Source organism: Alosa alosa, chromosome 23 (genome assembly GCF_017589495.1).
Source record: "Alosa alosa isolate M-15738 ecotype Scorff River chromosome 23, AALO_Geno_1.1, whole genome shotgun sequence".
NCBI lineage: Eukaryota > Metazoa > Chordata > Actinopteri > Clupeiformes > Clupeidae > Alosa > Alosa alosa.
Genome location: NC_063211.1, coordinates 5,113,629 through 5,137,855, shown reverse-complemented (window position 1 = coordinate 5,137,855; position 24,227 = coordinate 5,113,629). Strand labels below are relative to the sequence as shown.

Sequence of the window (24,227 nt, the reverse complement as noted above, 5' to 3'; positions counted from 1 at the left end):
CTATCTCTAACTGGGAGGAGATGCAATTGCTTGGGAGTTATTTTGGGGAGTGTAGTCCTGACTGCCATGACCCCTTTCCCAGACTTACTCTACTTCCAGATTTAACAGGTTGCACTGGTTGCTTCTTACTCCCCAGGATAGTTTAGTTTTCCTGGGTCCTACAGCTGCAACTAGTAAATCATTGGTACAAACTGTGTGTTCTCTCCCTAAATAAAGGTCTCTGGACAAGAGATTGGATACACCCTGGCTGAGAAGTGTTGCAGGTTGAAAATGATGTCAAACCACAATGGCGTCGTTGTACAAGTCACCATTAACTAAAAAGCTGGCGATCTACAATGGTATTCTGCATGGTGCAATAGCAGTGAATGCTTTTATTTCTGTTTTAAATCCAATGGTTGATCAGGGGTGCCCTTTTTTGTTCTGTAAGGAGACTGTATTCCATGCCTTTATGCACTGCCAGAGGCTCAGACCTCTTTGCTGTTTTTGATGGCACTTTTCTTTAAAGTTTGATGAAAGTTTCTCTTGGGAGATTTTCATTTTTGGTTTTAAATATGTACAAAAGCACCAAACTTCAAGTGTATGAAGCTCCTAAACTTTCTGCTTGGGCAAGCAAGATGGCGATATATGTTAGTAAGTAAAGGAAAGTTGAGCAGGATGTAGATGTTGATATCTAATGAGTGTTTTCTATTCTTGTAAGGTGTAGTATGTTGATTGATTTTCATTTTTATAAATCTATGAAGATTCTTGATGTTTTGAGGAAAAATGGTGCTACAATAAGCGTGATGTGTATTGTTGAGAATGATAAGCTACAGATTGCACATTACTTTATTTAACCCTAACTTTTACTTTTTGAGTATAGTGTCAAGTTGATCTTGATGTATTTTTAAGATTGTAATAAAGAGTTTTTGAAAATTCAAATTCTCTCTCTTTCTCTCTCTCTCTCTCTCCCTCTCCCTCTCTCTCTCTCTCTCCCTCTCTCTCTTTCTCTCTCTCTCTCTCTCTCCCTCTCTCCCTCTCTCTCTCTCTCTCTCTCTTTCTCTCTTTCTCTCTTTCTCTTTTCTCTCTCTCCACCACTTTTTCTTTCTCTCTGATTCCTGTTGTCACGGTGAGAGGAATACATTCCATCGCTCTCTATTTCTCTTTATGTCTCACTGCTCTATTAACAGCATTACATTGAAATGACCTACACGAGTAGGAAGAATAATAATAGTAAAGAATTTTTTTAATGATGGTTAGTCAGTTAGTTAGTTTATTGGTTGTCCACTTGACATGACACATACAGACATACACATTACATACATCATAGGCATTTGACACAGACTTTTACATAAATTATTGGGGCAGGAAGAGTTCACGGAAACAGCTAGAAATGAAAACTCTCATGCAGACCTTTATGTGACACATGCATTCCATCTGTTTACACTCGTCGCTTCCATGCTGTAGGAGCGTTAACGGCAGCTCTCCGTGCCTGTATCTCAGCTAATGTGTTTGAGGGATTGATTACCTGGTGTAATGTTGATGGCTCAGGAATCGATAATGAGTTTGTTCCCCCACCCCCCACCCTCCCCCCTCCTGGAATGTGCGGCTCACTTTACAGCAATTAAATGAAAATGCATTTGCATACAGAAAAATAATTAAAACAAACAAACCGCTGGGGCTTTGCAACCACAGAGAGAGAGAGAGAGAGAGAAGAAGAGAGAAGAAGAGAGAGAGAAGAGAGAGTATGCAGCCCAAAAAATGAGAAATGTTCCCTGCAAAGGCTTTAATTGCGGAGTTGTGGGACTGTGTCATTAATCCTGGGACTTTACCAGTTTCATTTGTCACCTCTGAGCTAAAGCCTGTTTACTTGGTGTGTGTGTGTGTATATGTGTTTGTGTGCATACGTGCGTGCGAATGTGTATATGTGTGTGTGTGTGTGTGAATCCTCTGTAATAGGCCCCTGTTTAAGTGGAGGCATCATGAATTCAGAGATGTTTAATAATGATGTCCCAAAGGAATGAGACAAAGAATTGCATCCACTAATATAAAGTATATGCTACAAGCACATAGTCACACACACACACACACACACACACACACACACACACACAAACACACAGATGCACACTGCATCTGATTTGTGGACCACTGGTACACAGCAACCCTCCTGTAGGCTCACACACCAACACAAGGCACCTTCATATTTTGGGGACAGGGACAGAGTCTGGCCATGTGTCCCCCTCTCTCTCCTCATCGCCTCGTATCTGATTTTGGAGAATGTGCGCATTTGTGTGTTTGAGCGGGCCGTGTGATGTCGTGGGTCTTTGAAACGGATGTGGCAGGGGAGAGCAGTGGCTAAAAGTGCCGTTCCACCGCGCGTTTGAAGGCAGCTGATGAAAGCGAGCCAGCGGCCCCTCTGAGCGGTGAGATTGGTGGATGGGAACGGACGGACTCCGGTGTGTGTGTGTGTGTGTGTGTGTGTGTGTGTGTGTGTGTGCGCGTGTGTACGTGCATGTGTGTGTGGGTACATGTGTGCGCGTGGGTGTGTGTGTGTGTTTCTGTGTAAGTGTGTGTATGCGTGCGTGTGTGTGTGTGCGTGTGTGCGCGTGTGTATGTGCGTGTGTGTCTGTGTAAGTGTGTGTATGCGTGTGTGTGCGCGTGTGTACGTGCATGTGTGTGTGGGTACATGTGTGCGCGTGGGTGTGTGTGTGTGTGTGTGTGTCTGTGTAAGTGTGTGTATGCGTGCGTGTGTGTGCGCGTGTGTACGCACATGTGTGTGTTTGAACGGACAGGCTACGGTGCTAGGTGGGTGGGTTCGCTCTTCCATGCCGACTGGGTGAAAGAGCACAAAGTGGCATGCCAGCGTGTGTGCGCGTGGGTGTGTGTGTGTGTGTGTCTGTGTAAGTGTGTGTATGCGTGCGTGTGTGTGCGCGTGTGTACGCACATGTGTGTGTATTTCAGTGAAACATATTCTAGGGAATATTTCCCAGTTTAGCAGTGTTCTGTCAGTCTGCAATCAAAAGCCCATAATACCAGAGGTAGCACGGTCTTTTAGTGAAAATGTTTATTTCTGGTAGGTGTGAGCATGTTTATGGGGAGACAGCAGGTCGCCATGTTTATTCCTAATGTGTGAGGGGCGTTCATGGCCATTTGCATTCAGTGAAGCAGCCACAGTTCTAGTTCTGTTTTTATCAAACATATCATCCAAGCAGGCTGCTGCCGCAGGCTAGAGCAACCAGGCTTTTTAAACACATGCTATCTGCACACACACACACACACACACACACACACACACACACACACACACACACACACACACACACACACTCATCCAGATAGCGGCCCACACACACACACACACACACACACACACACACACACACACACACTCATCTAGAGAGCAGCCCACACACACACACACACACAGCACAGGCAGAGCAACTAGGCTTTAAACACATGCTGTCTGAGGAGAGCACATGAGAGAGAGAGGCCGAGGGAAAGAGAGAGAAACAGAGAGAGAGGGAGAGAGAGAGAGAGAGAGAGAGGGAGGGAGAAAGTGTATAGTGTGTCCCATCTTTTAAATATCCACAGCTCATATATATATACACACACACTGGCATTGCTCTCTCCCTGTCTCTGTCTCTCTCTCTCTCTCTCACACACACACACACACACACACACACACACACACACACACACACACACACACACACAGTAGGGCTCCTGGCTTGCTGTCAAGCAACCAAAAGAATGGACAGAGAGAAGAACATTAGCAGCTAATGTGGCACTATAAAGTGAATCTGTGCACTTAAAACAATTATGCCCTCTGCCCAGACGCAGCACGCTCAGACAGACACGTCCAACCTCCACGTCCCCCCTGTCTGACCAGTTACCTCCATCTAATGTGTGCCGTCATACTCACTCAAACTCGGAAATCCTGAGGCGAGGATTCCGCTGCGTGACAGCGCAGAGATGTGTCTGTGGTTTTTGTTTTTTTTTTGGTCAGATCTCCAGTGTTTCCTCATGTTGTGAGTTTGCGCTGGGGCGCGGTCATATCTGGTCAGAGCCGCAGTGCGGCTGCTGGGTTGGGTTTGGTCAGTTGCCTTGAGGTCTTCATCTGCTCGGCTCAACTCAACTGAACGGAGATGATTGGGAGTCTGGGGATCCGGAGCTGGTGGTGGTGAAAAAGTTTTTTTTTTTTTTTGCTGTTTTGTATTGACAACTCCAGTAAGGTGGGCAGTATGGTCCACCATTAACGTGCCACGACAGGTGGGGGAGAGACTGGGTGGGAGTGGGGTGGGTGGTTGCAGTGAAAAACATGAAAGGAAATAAAGAGAGACAGAGAGAGAGAGAGAAAAGGAGAGTGGGAGACAGAGAGAAAGAGAGAGAGAGAGAGAAAGAGAGTCTGGCGGAAACAGATTGAAAACGCTGGTCCCGTGGACTCCCTCCAGTAAATAACTTGTTGACTGCTTTGACCTCTCTTTGTGCTGTTCTGGGTGAGTGGGCCTGCAGTGAACATGTGCTGCTGAGAGGAAGCGTTCAGCAGGGGGTGTGGAGGAGGAGGAGGAGGAGGGGGCTTTCTCTACCCCTTTTTTCAGAGCCCCCTTCTTCCCTTCCTTCTTCTCTCTCTCTCTCCCCTCTTCTATCCCCTTGCCCTCCTCCTCCTCCCTCTCTCTCCTCTCCTGTCTTCTCTGATTCCCTCTCCGACAGAGTCCAGCCCTCCATCCCGGTGTGCAGATTGGCCGTGACAGCTCTGACTATTTCAAGTTGAGTTTTGAGCTAAATTGGAGTGAGCAACACCACCTGTGCTGCATGCTAGTCGAGGCCTGCTCAGGTTTACAGCATCACACGAGCCGTGGAGGGAGGGAGGGAGAGAGAGAGAGAGAAAGAGACAGAGAGAGAGAGGGAGGGAGAGAGAGAGAGAGCAGGGGGAAAAAAAGCTTCCCTTCAAAGTCCATGTGTGTGCTCTCTCATGCAATAAGCCTCTGTCATACCCCGAGAAATCCTCTGAGCCTTCATCACCATCCTCTACCTCTTTTTCTCCCACAGACATCTCTCTCTCCCTCGTTCTCTCTCTCTCCTTCTTTCTCTTTTCCTCCCTCCCTCTCTCACTCTTTCTCTCTCTGTCTCTATCTATCTCTCCTTCCTTTTCTCTTTCTCTCCTTCCCTCTCTCTCTCTCTCTGTCTGCGTGGCTTTCTCTGTGGACTGCTTTTTATTTCCTCCGTCTCATTTTGTGTGATGTTAAAAGTGGCACCAAAAAGCACAATTACAATAAAATGCCTTTCAAAGAAAACCTGTCCAGAGTAAGAAGAGAATGTAATTAGGAGGAAAACAATAGGACTCCTAGGAAGCTGAGAAATGCAAACAGGCTGCTTGTGCATCGTACCTCTACTCATATCCCAGCCAGCAGCAGAGGGTGTCTTGTAAGAAGAGATGTTTTTAACAAAACAAACAAAAAAACAACAACAAAACAAAACTGAGCAGATAGGAGGAAGAATATATATATTTTAAATCAGGGAAACATCTTATTAAAATGTCAAAGTGTTTCAGCATTCTTTCTCAATGCCCTTTCTTTCTTTTTTCGAAGAAGGGGATTTGAAGCTTCAGAGAGGATGCAGCAGGTGTGGTTTAAGTGGGGGACTGAGGGAAGCTGTATGGGGTGAAGAGAGAGGTCGCCGCACTTGCCGCTCCATCGAACTCATTTCCACAGCTGCTCAGAGGTTTCCCCTCCGAGAGGGAGGGAGAGAGAAAGAGAGAGATAGAGAGATAGAGAAAGAAAGAGAGGGCGCGAGAGATGGAATGCCTCATCCACTTACTGATCACAGCTAACACACTTCCTCTGCCAGTGCACGCTCAGTCACACACACACACACACACATACCACTGGTCAAATTTTTAGGCTGTATTGCTGTATTCTCCAAGGAAAATGTGTGCTGTGTAAGCTCAGCTGTGGGCTATTTGTTTGTGTGTATATGTGTGGTCTATTTCTGTGGAGGTCCAACATGGGAGTGGACCATTCTAGAGTGCTTTGCTGTTCTCTAGCTGCTTAGCTCAGACGCATGACTCCACTGTACTCTGTATTTCATCATGAAGAACCCTGAACAGAAGAGAGAGCTCAGAGCTGGAGGACTTTTCACAGCTCAGAAAAAACAAAGTCAACAACATGACTGCTAAATATGCAACAGCAGGAACTCCTATCTGAATCAATTGTGTTTATTGGCAGGTATCTCTGCCATCTGTTCTATAGAAATACAGCTGCTGCCGGATGCACACTGACTCCTCAACATCTGTGTACAAGTATTCAATATGATGGACTTGATGTGAAGGGGCAGCTTGGGTTATTTGCCCAGCAGGTACCATCACACCGGCGTGATGAGAATGTTGGAAAACAAACATTCTAAAGAATATCTGTCTTTGGAATTTTAGAACCTTAAATTGTTGCGGAACGGAATCTTTTGTTAGAATGTCCCAAGCTCCCCTGCCGGAGGATGAAGAGCAGCCTGTGGTGGATATGTGGCTGCCTGGTTGCTGGTGGATTGGATGCCTCACAGCTGGTGTTGGCCAGCATGCGGAGAGGGCCTGCTTGAGACAGCAGGGGTCAGCGCACAGGGCCGGCCACTGAGTGGCCATTCCTCTAAGTGCAGTCAGATGTTACAGTGGCATGTTAACCGTGTCAGTGGTAGAGAGGGGGCATCTCCAAGCCGTCGGCTTTAATGACCAGAAATCAATAGCAGCTCGCCTCCTCAACCTGATCCATTTCACACTCACTTACACACACACACACACACACACACACACACACACACACACGACTGAACAGAGCACAGTATTGCTGGAACAAAAATGCAAGGTGCATGATACACGAAGAAGCACATGTTTCCCAATTGAACGTTTTTCTTTGTGACTTTCACTGAAGCACATCAATGTGAAGGACATCTTTCATTGAGGCATACTCTAAAGGAAATCTAGAATGATATTCAAATGCTGACTCCATTCCCTGGGCATTCTTAGTGATCAGCAAATCCGCTCCTCTTCCTGTTTGAGGGTAGGGGAAATTACCTTTCACCTCTGATCCCTGCTCAGATCAAGCCTCTAGTTCTGACCACAGCCCAGCCCTGTGTGAAGTCTACCCTGAAAGAGCCATGCCACGCTTTGGACGTCCTTCAGAGATGTGACCGGAGAGCCCGGCAATGCTGGTGCATGTCCAGGAACAAGAAGGAACAGTGCAGCGAACGGAGCAAGATCGTGCTTACACACAGCAGAACAACAGAGAGGCCTTTGATAAAAATAAAAAACTTCCTTTATTCATTCAAAGCTGAACAACAGAACATTTAGAACAATAGAACACATTTGATAATTCATTCTACCTTATCTATTCATTTGGCTAACGCCTTTATCCAAAGTGACTTACACACGTCAATTATCACAAGGGCCAGTCTTCCCGGAGCTACATGGGGTTTAAGTGCCTTGGTGGCAGTAAGGAATCAAACCCACAACTTTTCTGGCCTCTGTATGCTACCCCAACTCCTACAGCATGCTAGCCCAGCTCCTACAGCATGCTAGCCCAGCTCCTTAGCCGCTACCCTACCTCCACCCCATGTGATTCATGAAGTAATTCATGTGATTCGGGTGTTTACGTGTGTCTAGTAGTCCATTTAAAAGGTTTGGAAAAGTGAGCCTGATGTGTGTACTTGTGGAAAAAGGTCTTTCAAATATGCTATGAAAAACAAATAAAGGATATACCTTCATGGTGATGTATCTCCATTACAGACAGTATTGGAATGATTGTAAAGTATATACTCAGACATATAATGATGTATTCACATTTTATTCAACATCACATTTACAATATTTATCATATAATATTTCACTTTGGAATGGTAACCTAAGGTTGGCCCACACATTTAAATAAGTACATTTGAGTGCTCTCTTTCTCTCTCTCTCTCTCTCTCCCCCTGGCTTTCACCTCGTTCTTGTAATATGTATAATTTGCCATTTCATCAGTGTCATTTTCTTCTATTCTAGACTCTCTGCTGACCTCTGCACTTGCCCATTTCCACATTTGCAAACATCCAAAGCTCTTTTGAACTTGAGAAACAGTTCTTCAACATGTGTGTCAGTTATTCAACATGTGTGTCAGTGTCTATCTTTACACACAATGTTCACCCATCATTTAGTTAAGTGATCACCTTCCATGACACGTGACCCACCTTTCACATTACGTTGGAATTTAAATGTGAGTTATGTCATTTACTTAAAACGCTGCCACAAAAAAAAAATATCTTTGAACATTTTTTGTTGTCACTACCAAATGGGTTGTATATGTGTAGTAAGAATATAGCATAATGTGTTCAAGTTAGTAAAATAATCACCTTACAGTATGCAACAACACGAATATATGACAAATATTTGAATATTAAAAGGAAGCATCTTAGTAATGGGCTCATTTTCACATGGGCTGGGTATTAAATGTAACCTATGTTAATGTGGGTATCTGTAAGTGTGGCATTATGTTTGCAGGGCAGCTGGAGGGAGTGGTGTCATAAGCAGGACGTAGTGAGATTACCCCATCTCCTACTTGGCGGGCACTCAGACTTGTCAAAGCCTTTGATCTAAGCTGTCTTCATAATCACTTCAAAAAGTGCTCCTGCCACTCAGAGTGCTTTACCAATGTGACCAGCACATTCTTTAAGCTCTCTGATGCTCCATTTCAAACATATTTCTCTCTCTCTCTCTCTCTCTCTCTCTCTCTCTCTCTCACGCTGTCTGTTTGTCTCTCCATCTCTCTGTTACTCTCACCATTGTTGTTCATGGGCCACAGCTACACAGCTACACTGAAATCACTGTGTTTGAAAGTAGTTTTAAAATCCAGTCCATCTCCATGGTCATCTGCAGTGACCATACCCACCTGTCTTGTGGTGCACCCCCACACCCCCCATCCCTGACCCACACACACACACCCCCACCCACACACACACACACACACACTCATACCCCCCCCCCACCACCACACACACTCATACCCCCCCCCACCACCACCACTCACACACGCACGCACACACACACACCCCCCCATCCCCTCCATTCTCCCTCTCTCTCTTCTTTTGATCATGTCTAAGCACCACAGCCAGGCAAAAAAAAAAAAAAAAGATTTGTTGCAGTGAACTCCCAATGAAACGTTAGCAACACGTTAGCAACAGAAGAGAAGAGAAGACAAGAGAGAAAAGATAAAGAAAAAGAAGGAAAAAATGTTTCCACTTTGGTACTTTAACAAAAGCATTTGCATATTTTTATAGTCACTCAGAGAAACAGCCTGCAGCGTGGGGGCAGGAGGACGGAGGCCAGGGATGGGGGGGGGGGGGGGGGGGGACTGTGGGGGGGTGGCACACACCCCTCGGCTTCCGGTGCCCGGCCGGGATAACGCAGTAGCCCCACCACTCCTGTCGGAAGAGAAGTCCAGATAAATATTAGAATCAGCTTGCGCACACAAATTGACAATATTTTATGCTTTTGATATTTAAAACAGACTCAGAGAAACAGATACAGTTTGTGGTGATGATACATTAGCCTAAATTTCATGTAACTAAAATATTCATAATGAAATGAAAATATTTCAGTATTTTGCATATCAGTGAAATAAGCAAATGATATTAGGACAAAAAGATTCAGTGCGTTGTTCACATCAGATGTGCCTGATTTAACAGATAATACTGAATATTTATAGTTACAATATTTATCAGTTATTGTGTCTGTATGGCTGACATAACAATGACACTTCTAGGACACAGTGCACAGAGGACAGTGCTGATTGCACACCTATCACCTCGACAGGTCACGGTGGAGCCTATTTGGTTTGCATCTGGGCATGTCAAATCTAATTTCACAACACGTCATACATATCCACATTCTAACTATAAATATATTATGGTATAACATCAGTAATGTGCACCGATAAACACGCAATAGATTTGTAAATGTATCTGTTAAGAGGGTGCAACATTAATATTAGCAGATCAATACTGAACGTGTTCAACAACATGCTTAAATATCTAAATCAGTATGGTTGAAACATAATTTACCTACAACTGCTATTTCTAAGAACTCTTCAAAATTATAAATGATGTCTGTGTAATATGGCTTTGTTACTGTGACTAGATCTACTGGTGGATTAATGGCCATTAGTTAGAGAGAGCCCATGTGAAGGTGCTTTGAAGGTGTTTTGTCTACAATGACTACAACTAAAACATGTGCTGCATGGTGTGGTCAAGTGATTGCTACACCAAATCAAAAGCAGCAAAAAATCCAGATGGTATTCCTACAGTTACATGTGCAGAAAACATATAAGTGAACAACTACAGCCACGATGTCTTGTGATCAATACTCAATACCAGCTCCAGGCTAAACATGATGCCAATATGCACAGCTGAGCCTTCTAAAATACACATACACAGTACCACAAATTAGACTATGTATAACTGCATTTCCAACCTAGGTCCCAAATGGATGAACAAAGACATATACAATATGCAGTCGAGCAATTCTGAAAAGAAGCTGGGTATTAAAAGCATTGGATTGTCGATTAGAACATTATTTCAACTTTAATCTACAGACATTTGACTGAAACTATGTTAATCAAACAGCAACATACAGCATAACAACATACACAAATATCTATGCCACTGCCACTCATCTTAGTCATTCAGATGGAGGTAACATCTTTCACACGCTTTGTCTATTACTATTTTTGGAAACGGAGAGCATTAAAATACAACATGGTACAACAGCTGTGGGTGGCATGGTAAAGCTAAAAAGCTATATGAGGAAGCTAGAAAGCTAGATGAGGAAGATGCGATATTGGGTGAAGAAAAGCTGGGTGAAGTTATTGGGCTACGGTGGCTGGATCTCCATATAGTGCAACGTGCTAACATCAGTAGTTCAGCGCTCTATAAGATTAAAAACACTGGGATTTTAAGGAATAGGAGAATGAGAAGCAACATATCCATGTCCACTAACATCCGCACTGGTTTGAACCACTGAGAGATTTTATAGTGAAGTACATATTTGTATAATATAGAAGAGGGCAATGGTGAAAGGCTGGAGAGAGAGAAAGAGTATGAAGAGTGTAGGGTACTGGAAAGGGGAAAACACACTTCCACACACAGAGCAAATACTCTCTCTCTCTCTCACACACACACACACACACGCACAAGGCCAGGAAGATGTATGTAAACCCATTTACAAACAAATAGGGTGAGCTGTGCAAGAATATGGAGAGAGCTATAAGCAGCCCATACACATAATACACACATAAATCACAGCTCCCAGCCACCAAACGTGACCACACACACACACACACACACACACACACACACACACACACACACACACACACACACAAGAATAGTAGATCTGACCTGGCAAACACCCCAACTACTAAACAAAGATCTATCAGAAAACTAAATGCCCAGTAATTCCTCAAGGAAATAAATGACCCCCATGGATATATTTCTATCGACATAAGCCTCACCATCTGCCTTACTGATTTGAACTGCCATCAAAGACACCTCTGACATGGACTCAACCTGACGTCGGAGGATGTATTTTGTACAACCTACAGTGTATTAATGGCATCAACCCACACGGTTTAGTAGGTTTGGCAGACTGGCCTCACAGCAGTCATTATTCCATGTCTGCTGTTTTGCAGAAAAAAAAAAACGAATAATATTAATGTTTAAGGAGGAATTCTGTAATCTCTATAAGGGTCATCCATGACTCACGCACGTCCAGACAGACAGACAGACAGACGGACATGCGGACAGACAGTCACAGAAGATCATGCAGCCAGCCAGACAGACAGACAGACAGCCAGACAGACAGACAGCTCTGTTTCCTCGGGAGCAGCAGGGAGTGTGGAGGGAAGTGTGGCAGTCAGTCCTCGGTGGCAGGAACTCATTCTCACTGAGCAATGAGGCCATTACTTATCCCTGATTGGAGCCAAGGCAGCGAGCGCCGAATCTGTGTGAAAATTTGGCCGCCATAAAGAGTGGCGTTTTCCTTCCTTCCTCACCCTGTTCTTTCATGAATATCAAATAAGGCTTCAGACTCGGCCCTGCCACATTAAAACAACACATACCAACAAATTACAGCCACATTATAGCATCTGCATTACCGCACCAGTAATAGGCTACAGTATACGCGCTGTGTGGGGCATTTATTACAGGCCAGGCATGTGGGCATATGCTATGATATACAGCTCAGCTAAGGACCTCTTGCTCAGAAAAACCTCAAATGAATACATTGGTGATTGAGCTGGGCTTTTTTAAAAAAACAAACAAATCATTGGCTTTTATTTTTTTTTACATTCATTTCCATCTTATATGAGCAGCATATGAGGAAAGTGCGCTCAACTTAAGTGGAAATGTCAAAATACTTTTTTACACCATGTCCTATATGTATCTGTGTGTGTGTGTGTGTGTGTGTGTGTGTGTGTGTGTGTGTGTGTGTGTGTGAGAGAGAGAGAGAGAGAGATTGCAGGAGCATGTGTATGCAAGTGTGTGTAATTGCGCAAGCACTTATGTGGACTCATCAGTGTGTGCTTGTTTGCACATCTGTATGTTCACGTGTTGCAGTGTTTAAAAGAGTGTGTGTGTGTGTGTATGTGTGAGTGTGTGTGTGTGTATGAAGAGGCCAGAGCCAGTAGAGCCGCAGGTAGGATGAAGACACCGAATAGCATGCAGCAGATTCTCTCAACACAGGGAGCCATTTCAATACACCTTGTTGCCACAGCTTTTTTTCTGCACAAACATGCATCCGTACATATATATGCAATTATGCAACAATTTTCAATTACAAACAAGAAGCTGAACAAAGACGCACTAGACATGTAGACACACACACACACACACACACACACAAATACAAGGAATCTCCTTCCCTGCTACACTTGCACCAAAGCCAACACTGTTTGGAGTTTATATGTTGCTTAGAAAGTTGGATTGAAATAGAGCTCTGATCTCTCTTTGACAAAACGAGCAACAAACACAGAAATGAGAGTGAGAGGTCACTCCTGGAGTTGCCTTCCCTATGTTATCCAATTTTATTGGGATTTGCAGTGATTTGTGTCTGGCTTCCCTGGGGAAATAAATACTTTGATTAATGTAATCCCAGCTAGAAAGGTGCCACAGACCCACATCCTAAGGGAATGGTCCTGTTTGACAAACAAAAACACACCGCAGTGACTACGGAGGGCTACATACAACAGATTCTACACCGCACACAAGCCACACGCATCAAGGCACACTTCCTTTCACTGGTTTTGTTTGCCTTTGCTTTGCATCTGAAACCTCATGCACATACAGTATTACGGAGAGCTCATCACATGATGGCAACATGCAAACAACAACAAACATCCATGCTTGGGATACTGCATGTTATTATTGCATTCATTATTATGTGGGTCATCTGCACGGATTAAATATTTAAGGGTGTTCGTTTGTGATGCTCATGAGGCCCTGAGGTGGGGAAAGTGTCCAAAACCGTCCAGAGAGACTAGTCGCTACAGCGTTTGTCTTGAAGTTGGGAGCCCTATAAAGGTGTGAGTGGGCAAAGCTGTATGTGCTCAAGCCAGGAGGGGTGTGCTTGGGAGACAAAGACACCCGCATGACCCCCCCCCCCCACACACACACCCCCCCCACCCCGACCCCCCCCCCCAACTCCAAACCCAGCCCTCCTGGGCCCATCTCCAGTAAAGAGCACTTTATCATTATCTACACTGCTGCCACTCACCACACTGCCGCTCCTGGGCCTTCATTTTGTGTGTGTGTGTGTGTGTGTTCCACTCATCCCCTCCATACAAACCTCCACAAGTGGAGGACCTACGCTCACAATCACACCGATACTGACTTAAGAGGGGTTTAGACATCACATTTGTCACTAAGGTGGAGTGTCATGAGATATCTCATAGATTAGCAGCCCAAGAGTACAGCACAGTAGGCTACATCCTAAACTATTCACACCCATGAGTACGCTGCGATGGCAGCTATGTAGACATCTTCTTCTAATGCACAAAAAGCATCATTGCCAAAGGATAATACTTATTAACAGGAAACAATGGCTACATTTAGAATTGATTACATTTCCCATAATCATTTGTTTTGCAACAATAAATTATTTCATGAAGATCATCATAACTAAGTCATGCAATGTAAATTGGGGAATTGAGAGGCTCTTTTGAGGCATGCATTGAATGCTTACAGTTGGATCAGAACACAATATGCTAAGAAACACGCTTCAGTGTCCTGACTGTCACCTGCCTGTCATTCACCGTTAAGACTCAGGGATGGGATTTAGGAGGACTGAGTAAATCATCGCAACACAATACACAGCATTCCCACGTCATGTAAACTACTCCCATTTTCAGGTCTTAGATTGGCCAGGTTGCTTTTAAGGAGTGGCAAATGAAAGATTCAGGACAATTAACTGTGAACATGCAAGACTGTAATTTTCATTTATAATTTTATTCAATTTCATTGTGATGTTCTTTAAACAGATTTTATAAAGACAAAATTAGAGTAAATGTGCACTCAGGTACAAAGTGATTAGGCCTAAGATTGTGAGATGCTCTTTCTATAAGCTCATTGCTTTAACCACGCTGCAATTTTGAAATGCCAGTCAAGTTTACATTCAGAAGTTTAAATTGTATACAAACATGATTTGATAAATTTTAGTAACCTGCCTTTTATGTTACGTTGGTTTGATGAATGAACTTTGGTAATAAACCTCATGACATTATATGTATACATTTTAATATGGTTGACAAACAGTAAGGCACTCTCAGGCAAGCCACAATATATTTTTTCTTTTTCAATAGAACCAGAATGAGATACGATTTCATCAAGCATGTTTTATCACCATTTTTTTTCTCCATAAACATACCTCATGTTTTATTTGTAGAGCAGTTGTGTAGGAACTGCATCGAACCTTTTCTGCACAACACTATCTTGCATAATTATATTGTGCTTGTAGGATTATCGGCTACTGTAGCAATAACACACTTTGCCTAAATGAAAGGCACATGAGGTCAGTGGTTTATTGGTTTCTAATGGTCATGTAGATTATATAGATTCATCATGGTACATGAAGACACGTTTACATTGTCAAGGTCGGTTGTGACCACTTAAAGAAAGGAAATACATTTCGTTCTTTGCACAGCACTGAGTTGATTTATAGCCTTAATGTAACTGCACGGATATAGTAGCCATATTGCATTTCTACCAAACTTCAGATTATGTTAGATATTGCAGTCACCAAGATGATGTCATCAGCTAATACTCAAATCAAATTAAATGGCCAAAAGATTTGTTGATAAGTATTCTGTCGTTGTATTTGCCTATTTCCATTTCCCTTGTAGGCTACATGCTGAGATTTGGCGATATGTAACTTGTCAGAGTCCAAGTAACTCTACACCCATTCCCCAAACTAGCATGATGTCTGTTTATTCATTATTAAGTCAGGATTTTTAACACGAAGTAGGCCTATAAGATTTCAACATTAATTTTACCTTCAATTGCATTAGACATTCTGCAAGAATTTACAACAATTAGAAAAAAAAAACATTTATTTTTGTTTTTGCCCTTTGCATTTCAGATAACGTTTTATCATGACGTGTTACGATTTCACTCCTCATAATGAACCCAATTTTACTGTGTGTGGTATTTTAACATGTGTTTTGTTTTGTCACAGGACAATAATACATTTACTAGGCTACTCACCACTTTATAGTGTCATCGTAAGTAAGCGCGACACCTGCTGGTAAAAACATGGTCTATTCTTCATAATGCCAGCAATTTCTTAATCTTGGAATTTGCCACGAGATTCTTAGAGCAGACAAATGATTTAAGCTACGTTCCAAAGTATTCGAACATGTTAGGCCTAGATATGTTATAACTTTTGACGAGTTGGCGAGTTCTGGCGTTCAGTTTGGCTCTCTGTTGGATCATTTTGGCTTCAGTGTTCTTTCATCTCGACTCCAGTGCACAAACATATAGCTTAATGCGACTAGTGTTCCCCTCTTTTATTCGCCTCACCATGACAACCGAAACGCGGGCTTAAGAAATGCTTCCCCATCAATTCAACAAACGCTCTAAGCAGGGTTGCGCGAGATGGTATTTTGTACTCACTAGACATGGAAAACTAGTCCGTGAGAAAACGTGGACCGTATTTTCGGCGTTCTGCAGAGTGAATCCCGGCGCAATCAATGTAGGCTACTACCTTTATGCGCTGAACTGCGTTTCAAACAACTAAAATCACGGTGTAGGAGAGTAATTACTGGTGTTATTGGCATTGGTTTAGTCGCTAGATTATAGGCTATTGGTGCGTAAAACCTCTACAAATCGGTAGATGATGCATTACCTTTAGAATAGTTGTTCAATGATAACATGAAGGTATGACTGTCGATGCTGATTTAATCTACCCAAGCATAACTCTAGTAATTTTAGACGCATCGTCGTTTAACTTCGGTTTTAGACTATGCCAGTGTAGCAGCAAAGTTTAGTCCAACTTGAAGACAGCAGCAAGGGATCGATATATGTAAACGACGTACACTTCCACGCGACTTCTCCAGAGAATTCTTTCACTATCCTGCTTAAAATTCGATTGATTGTAGCCTATTTTCTCCCGTGGACATCCGCTACAAAACACCCCTGCTTAACCGTCTGTTGTAGTCTGGGCTTTATTTAGCCTATTTAAAAAAATAATAATAGTAAAGATAAAACGCAACGATAGATTTATTGATGTTTGTCTTTAAAACGCAGGCTATACAAGCTACATATAGCATAGTATTTATTAAAGCGTGTTAGAGAGAGAGACAGAGACAGAGAGAGAGAGAGAGAGAGAGAGAGAGAGAGAGAGAGAGAGAGAGAGAGCGAGCGAGCGAGATATATATATATATAGAGAGAGAGATGTAAACCTCACTTACCTTTAAATGTCTCTGATCCGTGCTGGACCAAAACCACTATAATTCTTCTGTTGCCCCATCCAGCACTCTCTCTTCTCAGGAAATGGTCCTTCCTAAGATTTTCTTTCCCCACTCTCAACTGAGCGGAGCTCTCTCCGACTCCGCTATTATTTTCACTAAAATATATGAAAATTTATGCAAATGAAAATCAGCACTAACTGTTCCTCTCTTGTTATACTTGGGGATTTTTTCCCTCTCTTTCTGCATAGAAAGCAAATGAACTCCACAGCAGGAGACATGGGGACCTTGTTACATAAACAAATAAATCATAAATGTAACCCTTTCCAGAGACAGAAAAATACTTTGAACTGCAGAACTTGAAAGTCAAGGACATTTGAAATTGCTGTGGCTTTTTAATGTTTTTGGTATACTTCTATATTCGTCAGATTCTATAGCTTCATTGCTTTGAAGTTTCCATTGAGCAAATACAAAGTTTATCACATGGAGGATAATAGACATAATTTAGATGAAATCGCACTTTGTCTTTTGAATGGATGCACCAATGGCCTCGTGTTCTGCTCGATACAGACAAATCCAAAAGACACCCCTAGTTTTTATCTCAATCCTGATGAATTAGAGACATACAGTTGACGATGTGCATTTATGCCCTTAACACGAAAGGGGCCTATACAGTGAATAAAGGCTATAAGGTTGGTGGTTTGGTGGCTTTTTTTCAACATCGTTTTGTAGTCTAAGCTTTCAGCAACCCTAACAGTCTCGCTGTTTGCCACAACATGGGGCATGGACCTCAGTGGCTGTTCCGTAGTGTGCACCATGCCGTGATATATGAAGTCCAACCGAAGGCACATACATGTATTACTTGTGGGTGAGTCCATGCGGTAGGAGTACTGCTAACTGCGTTCATCTAACCCTATCCCTAGCATGCACGCCATATTCTTTAGTGGCCTGTGGTGTCCATTCCGAATGAGATGGCATGCCCCTTTGCCAATCTCAAGGGGGACTCATTGATTCGCCCCCGGTTTAATTCCGACTTTCTCATTTACCACGCTTCTGTGGGGTTTCCGATGCTCTGTCTTGTCGCTTGGAAGTATCCCACTAATAATATTAACTCATGACAAGCCAAAACAAGCAAAGCTTACAATATAATGTGCTTACAGTTGTTAGAATGTCAACAGCAGTTCACAAAGGGGGAGAATTCCTTCATGCTTAAACCAGCCGGCAATAGCAAGGGAAATTTTCCTTATGAAATGAAATAAATACCATTTTTTCGTAGCCTGTAAGAATGGTAATGAAATAAATTAAGAAGATTTTTTTAACCATGCTTAGAGTGAAATGTTGTTCATTTTGTATTTATTTGAATTCATAAAAATTTCAGTTTATAAGCAAAATCTAAATAATTAGGCTATACTGCATACAGTGAATTCTCAATATTTCATTGTTTACACAAATTGCACATCTTACAGTAGGCTAAACATACCAGCGAAGGTATTACATCTCTTGAGTTATACCGTTTTTGTATAGATGGCTTACGATTATATTTATTTATTGTTCTATTTTATTGAGACTGAATTAAAAAAAATATCCAATTGTAAGGGCCGGAAGGAGGAAAAATGCCTAAAGCGAGGCTTTCCAGACATGTCAATCTTACCCAAACTGTCCAATCAAAGACAGCCTTGTACTCCACTTCCTCGTATTTGTGGGAAAGACGTGGACGATGTGCGCACGCTTGGCACAGGGTAAACATTCGTGTGTCCTCGAGCTCCGAAGGAGGGACGGGGCTGTCAGAGAGAGAGAGAGAGAGAGAGAGAGAGAAAGAGAGAGAGAGAGCAAGCGAATGAGAGAGTCGCGATCATTGGTGCGCACTGTAATAGTGGATTGTACTTCAACTGGAGCGGTTTGGCAGGTTTATACACATCAAAACAGAACAAAGAGAGAGACTCTACAGCACTAAAAAGAAACACAGAAAGAAAAGAATAAAAGCGCGAAGGACGAAATCGCTGTGGCTATATTACAATACTAAGGAATCTCTGCATATTTTTTCCACTCAGGCAGACGGAGCATACGTTTGGACTTTTAAGATTTTCAAAACTAAATATCGTTGACCACTAGAAGTTTTTGGGGAAAGTTTTTTTTTTTTGCTCTTCAACTTTTTCACTTACAAAAGCCAGACAACGCTTAAGGACTTTACATGACATCAAAGGGCTTGAAAAAGACTTGATACGCTGGATTTATATTTATTTAGACATATCTTAAACCTATGTATTCGCTCAAGAATTGTACGCGGATTTTATAACCTTTCTACCCTTCGCAACTGTTTTTTGGCTTTGATTAAACAAGTACATGATATACGTGAAAACATTGCTTGGACTTTTCAGTTTGAATAATTCATGAGACACAATTTGCCCGCTTTAAAAAAGTTTTTGAGAAAGGGAGGGGGTCTTCATCAAACATATTCATAAGGGTTAACGGAATGGCCACGGCGGCTTCCAATCCCTACCTTCCCAGTAGTAGTATTTTATCGTCTGGCTCAATTGTGCATTCCGATTCCGGAGGTGGTGGCATGCAACCAGGCAGTGTCGCCGTTACATCGGTGTCTGGTGGCTACAGAGGCGATTCGACGGTGAAGATGGTACAAAGTGACTTCATGCAGGGCGCGATGGCAGCGAGCAACGGGGGACATATGCTGAGCCATGCTCATCAGTGGGTCACCTCGCTCCCTCACGCCGCCGCTGCAGCCGCTGCTGCCGCGGTGGCAGCCGCTGAAGCTGGATCACCGTGGTCGTCTAGTCCCGTTGGGATGACGGGCAGCCCCCAACAACAGGACGTGAAAAACAATTCAGGCAGAGACGATCTACACACAGGCAATGCGTTGCACCACAGGCCTCCGCATCTTGGTCCGCACCAGACTCACGGTGGGGCTTGGGGCACCACAACCGCGGCACACATCCCCATATCCGGGGGACAGCAGCAGCAGCAGTCGCTCATTTACTCGCAGCCTGGTGGATTCACAGTGAACGGAATGCTTAGTCCACCTGGCAGCCAAAGCTTGGTACACCCTAGTTTAGTTCGAGGGGACACTCCGGACCTTGATCATGGCAATCACCATCACCATCACCACCACCACCAACACCAGCACCACCAGCAGCAGCATCACGGCGTCAACAGTCATGACCCGCACTCGGACGAGGACACGCCGACTTCAGATGATTTGGAACACTTCGCAAAGCAGTTCAAACAACGTCGGATCAAACTAGGCTTCACTCAAGCAGACGTTGGCTTAGCGTTGGGCACTCTTTACGGGAACGTCTTTTCTCAGACCACAATCTGTAGGTTTGAAGCGCTTCAACTCAGCTTCAAGAACATGTGCAAACTCAAGCCATTGTTAAACAAATGGCTCGAGGAGGCCGACTCGTCCACTGGAAGTCCCACAAGCATTGATAAGATAGCGGCGCAGGGACGAAAACGCAAGAAGCGGACATCCATCGAAGTCAGCGTTAAAGGGGCTTTGGAAAGCCACTTCTTAAAATGTCCCAAACCTTCGGCTCAAGAAATCACATCACTGGCGGACAACCTACAGCTGGAGAAAGAAGTGGTGCGCGTGTGGTTTTGCAATCGGAGACAGAAAGAAAAACGGATGACGCCGCCGGGAGTGCCACAGACGCCGGAGGATGTGTACTCTCAAGTCGGCAATGTGAGTGCAGATACACCGCCCCCCTCCATGGACTGCAAAAGAATGTTCAGTGAAACATAGAACACCATACAAGACTAAAATATTTTATATATAAAATAATCTGCTAAAACAGACTATCTTCAAGATAGCAAAAGATTTTTGATACTGTGATTGTGATGGAAATGTGAATAAGACTGCAGATGTGTTGTGTATTTTTCTCCAGAGAAAACAAATCCCTCCCAACCCCAAAACGCACCGCTAACTTTCTTCCAGGCCCCAAAATGTCTTAACCTAAAAGGTTCTGTCTGCTCTTTCTTTCAGGGACAATTTTTAGTAGATTACTTAAAAGATGCAAGTTTAACTGGGCCCAGTGAACCAAGCGACCAGAGGGTGACAACTACAAGTTCGTTCCATCAGGTAATTTTGGCGCATTGACATCACCAAGGAAAGAAACAAGCATTTTAAAATGACCAAAATATATACCCCCACGTTTTCCCCCACTGTCATTCACGAAAACAAGGGAGGCAGTCAATTGTATATTTCAGAAATGGGACTGTAAACTCCAGCTCAAACAAGGACACATGGATCAACAACAGAGAGAAGACGAGTAGCATCTATGAAGCTTCCGATCAAGCTTTTTGCAGGAAACGCCTTGGCTTCTCTTCCGAACAAATGGATGGGATAACTCAGGCCCAGCTATCCACCAGAGAAGAGCCACTCCAACATAAACACATAACACCACCATCACATCTCACGTCAAGACCCTTTTAAAATCGCTCTTTTTATTTAACGAACTGAAACTTTGGAAGGATTAAGAGCGACAGAAAGACATGTGAAAAGACTTCCTCCTCTACTCCTGCACTTATTTGACATTGTCCTCTGCGAACAGCCGTTGCCAAGTGTGACTGTATGGGTGCTGTGGACGTAACCATGATAATGCTGCCATTTCCACGCAGTATTCTTTGGTAGGTTTTAATAAACGAGACTGTAAAGCCGGCAATATAGATTCATTAGATCAGATACTGATCTGAATTATTTACTTTATATTTTTCATCAAAATGAGTTGTTTTAATATTTTATTCGGGATACATATTAACTATTCCAAACAGTAATTTATTTCCCCAAAAACTTGTGTAATATGTTTTTTTCCTATCCGTTTTCGATGTCTGTCCTATTTTTTGTTTATTTTGTATTATCAGTTTTAAAGGAGCACAAATCAACTCGAACTGACATTGGCAGTGGTTAGGTGATAAGGGTATATTTTGATGTGATGATTTGATTGTAATTTAATTTCAGTAGTGATTCCATAAAAGATGATTGAGACCAATAAATTTGTTAGAATTAATGCATTGTGACTGTGTTTTGGATTAGGACACCAACACTGCTATTTTCAGATTACTATCCCGAAACATTTTAGCAGCAAATTAAATAGGCTAGGCTACCTCGTTGGCAGCCCTGCGTTTTGCTTTGCTATGCACGGGCGAGAATGAGGGATATTTCGCCTTCTCTTTGGCGCTACATGTTTCACTAAAACAGTTGCCAACCAACACATTGATGCTTAGACGTGAGAGACCATTATTTTGATACTGTATGTGTCCTTTTACATATTTATTTCATAGTAAGTAGGCCTCAATTTATAGGTGGTTACATGGCTACACATGGTTACATATTTTGCACAAGTTAAGAAATGTTACTTTTGTCAAAAACATGTCACACAAACAAAGCGTAGGCCTATGTAGGCTACACATTTTTAGTTTTTTTCTGCCTGTAATTGTTGCCCTATACATAAAGCCCCATTTACCATGCTGTTCTCTGCCTGCTTTACCTCCTAGTCTAGGCCCAGACCATCGACCATCTCCGTTTATATTTATTATTTTTGCCACTGCTGGTGTCAAATAGAGGCTTGGTTTACCTGAGGTGACTGAACTGAGTGTCTCAAGGGAATGCGTCGCTTGTTAGGCACAGGATGTGATGTCAAGGCCATGAACACTATGTTATTTCTGCTGGGTTAAAAGAAGGAGAGTTTGACAACGTGGCCTATTTTAAGACACGTCTTTAGTTCTTCATGTGTTCCCTTTCTCTCTCGTATGGCTTCCCCTCGTCCTTTCACCTGCAGTCCCTTACTATTGCTTTCTTATACAGAGCAGGCCTACCCTGCATGACCCTGCACAAACCAGTCGCTCTGACCTAGCCTACACTGGGATTATCCCGCTCATGACCTATACATCTCCGATAGTCGATACTGTCTACAACCAGTTGTAGATTGATAAAATGCGCAAGTGATGCATGCTCATATTTGTTGAAAGAGCACGTTTATTATGCTATTTTTGGGGGCACGTTCTTGATTGCGCATCTCTTTTCAAATCAATTTAGCATATTACACAGCTTAATTTAGGCTTAGTTTTGTCATATTATTTGCAAAAATATCAACTGATGTCTGAAAGGTGTTTGCCAGTGTTTGTAAATAAGAATTTTATGTGAGGAAACTGCTTAAACTTTTCGTTTGGTGACTATTCAGCAAAATCCCTTGCAAAAGATTTAAATTTCGCGGATGATTTACCATACACTAGTTGCTAAGCAACTGTGTTCAATCAATGCTATTGAAGTGTGCGTCACTTTCCTTTGTCCCATTACTAAAAGAGTCAGTCAGACACACTAGGTGAATTTTGGATAATTCAAAACACAAAAAAATATCACCCAACTACATGCCATCTTCAGCAATTAAAACGGCGAGGGATAGAAATAACCCCTTCTGGAGAGCTGTGCACCTGCATGTTTCCCATTCTCACCAACGACCTTTAGGCTACCTTAATTATTATATTTATTGGCTAAAATCCAGAAATTAATATATGTATTTTTGTAGTCAAACGTACATAGCCTACACATGTCCAAGATTACTTCAATCAGCTTGGACACGTCATTGTTCAAAAACAGCTTATTTCACATGTGTCCGTAACAAAGGTTTGGAGAACTTGCTTTTAAGCATAGGGGCCAAAACTATATTTGAGGCTGCAGTTTCAACCCTGGTTCACTAATGAGAATAAAAATGTGAGTTAATTTTATATCTTGTGTTTGTCATTGTCTTAAGCTAATCTATAGCCTAATCAGTGATAGTCTATTGGATTTATTTACCTCGTTACACTCTTTACGACCCATGGTGGCATAACCGGATGACAGTAGCCTACAAATCCCTGTTAAGCAAGTGGGTTTATATCCAGCCAGTGGTCGGTGGTGTTCAATTAAATATAATTAAATTACGCTAATGTTTGCAGTTTCTAAAACGTGTGCATATTTTGCTCATACATGTTCATGTCAACACTAAAGTCTAGCCCACAACTAGTAGGCCTACGTTTAAGGCATCTGAATGACACTATTTGAATAATATTGTCTACAAAAATATGTTCATGCATATGGTCCTCCTTATTCTGTGGGAGAACATGACGAAACGAAACTAACATAATTTGCAGGCTACATGTACAGCCTATAAACAGGCTACATGATTGATTGTTACGCCAAAGGATGTCAGAATAGTATCATTATAATATTCATTATCATTAAGTGAGTTCAGAGAAAATGCGTTGTAGGTCTACAAAATGCTCATC

At 42.7% G+C, this 24,227-nt stretch overlaps 1 protein-coding gene across 1 annotated transcript; it reads left to right on the top strand.

Moving 5' to 3' along the window:
- The first annotated feature begins 18,714 nt into the window (after positions 1–18,714).
- Positions 18,715–23,687, top strand: pou3f3b (POU class 3 homeobox 3b). Its single transcript, XM_048234850.1, has 2 exons — positions 18,715–20,646; positions 20,947–23,687. The coding sequence occupies exons 1-2, from the start codon at positions 19,426–19,428 to the stop codon at positions 21,058–21,060; spliced, it is 1,335 nt and encodes a 444-aa protein (XP_048090807.1). The 5' UTR covers positions 18,715–19,425; the 3' UTR covers positions 21,061–23,687.
- The last annotated feature ends 540 nt before the right edge of the window (positions 23,688–24,227 follow it).

Bases quoted from the DNA above. Each gene is read 5' to 3' on its own strand.
- pou3f3b (XM_048234850.1), top strand. From the start codon at position 19,426: ATGGCCACGGCGGCTTCCAATCCCTACCTTCCCAGTAGTAGTATTTTA. The intron at 20,647-20,946 runs GTGAGTGCAGAT...TCTTTCTTTCAG, and splicing joins TGTACTCTCAAGTCGGCAAT to GGACAATTTTTAGTAGATTA.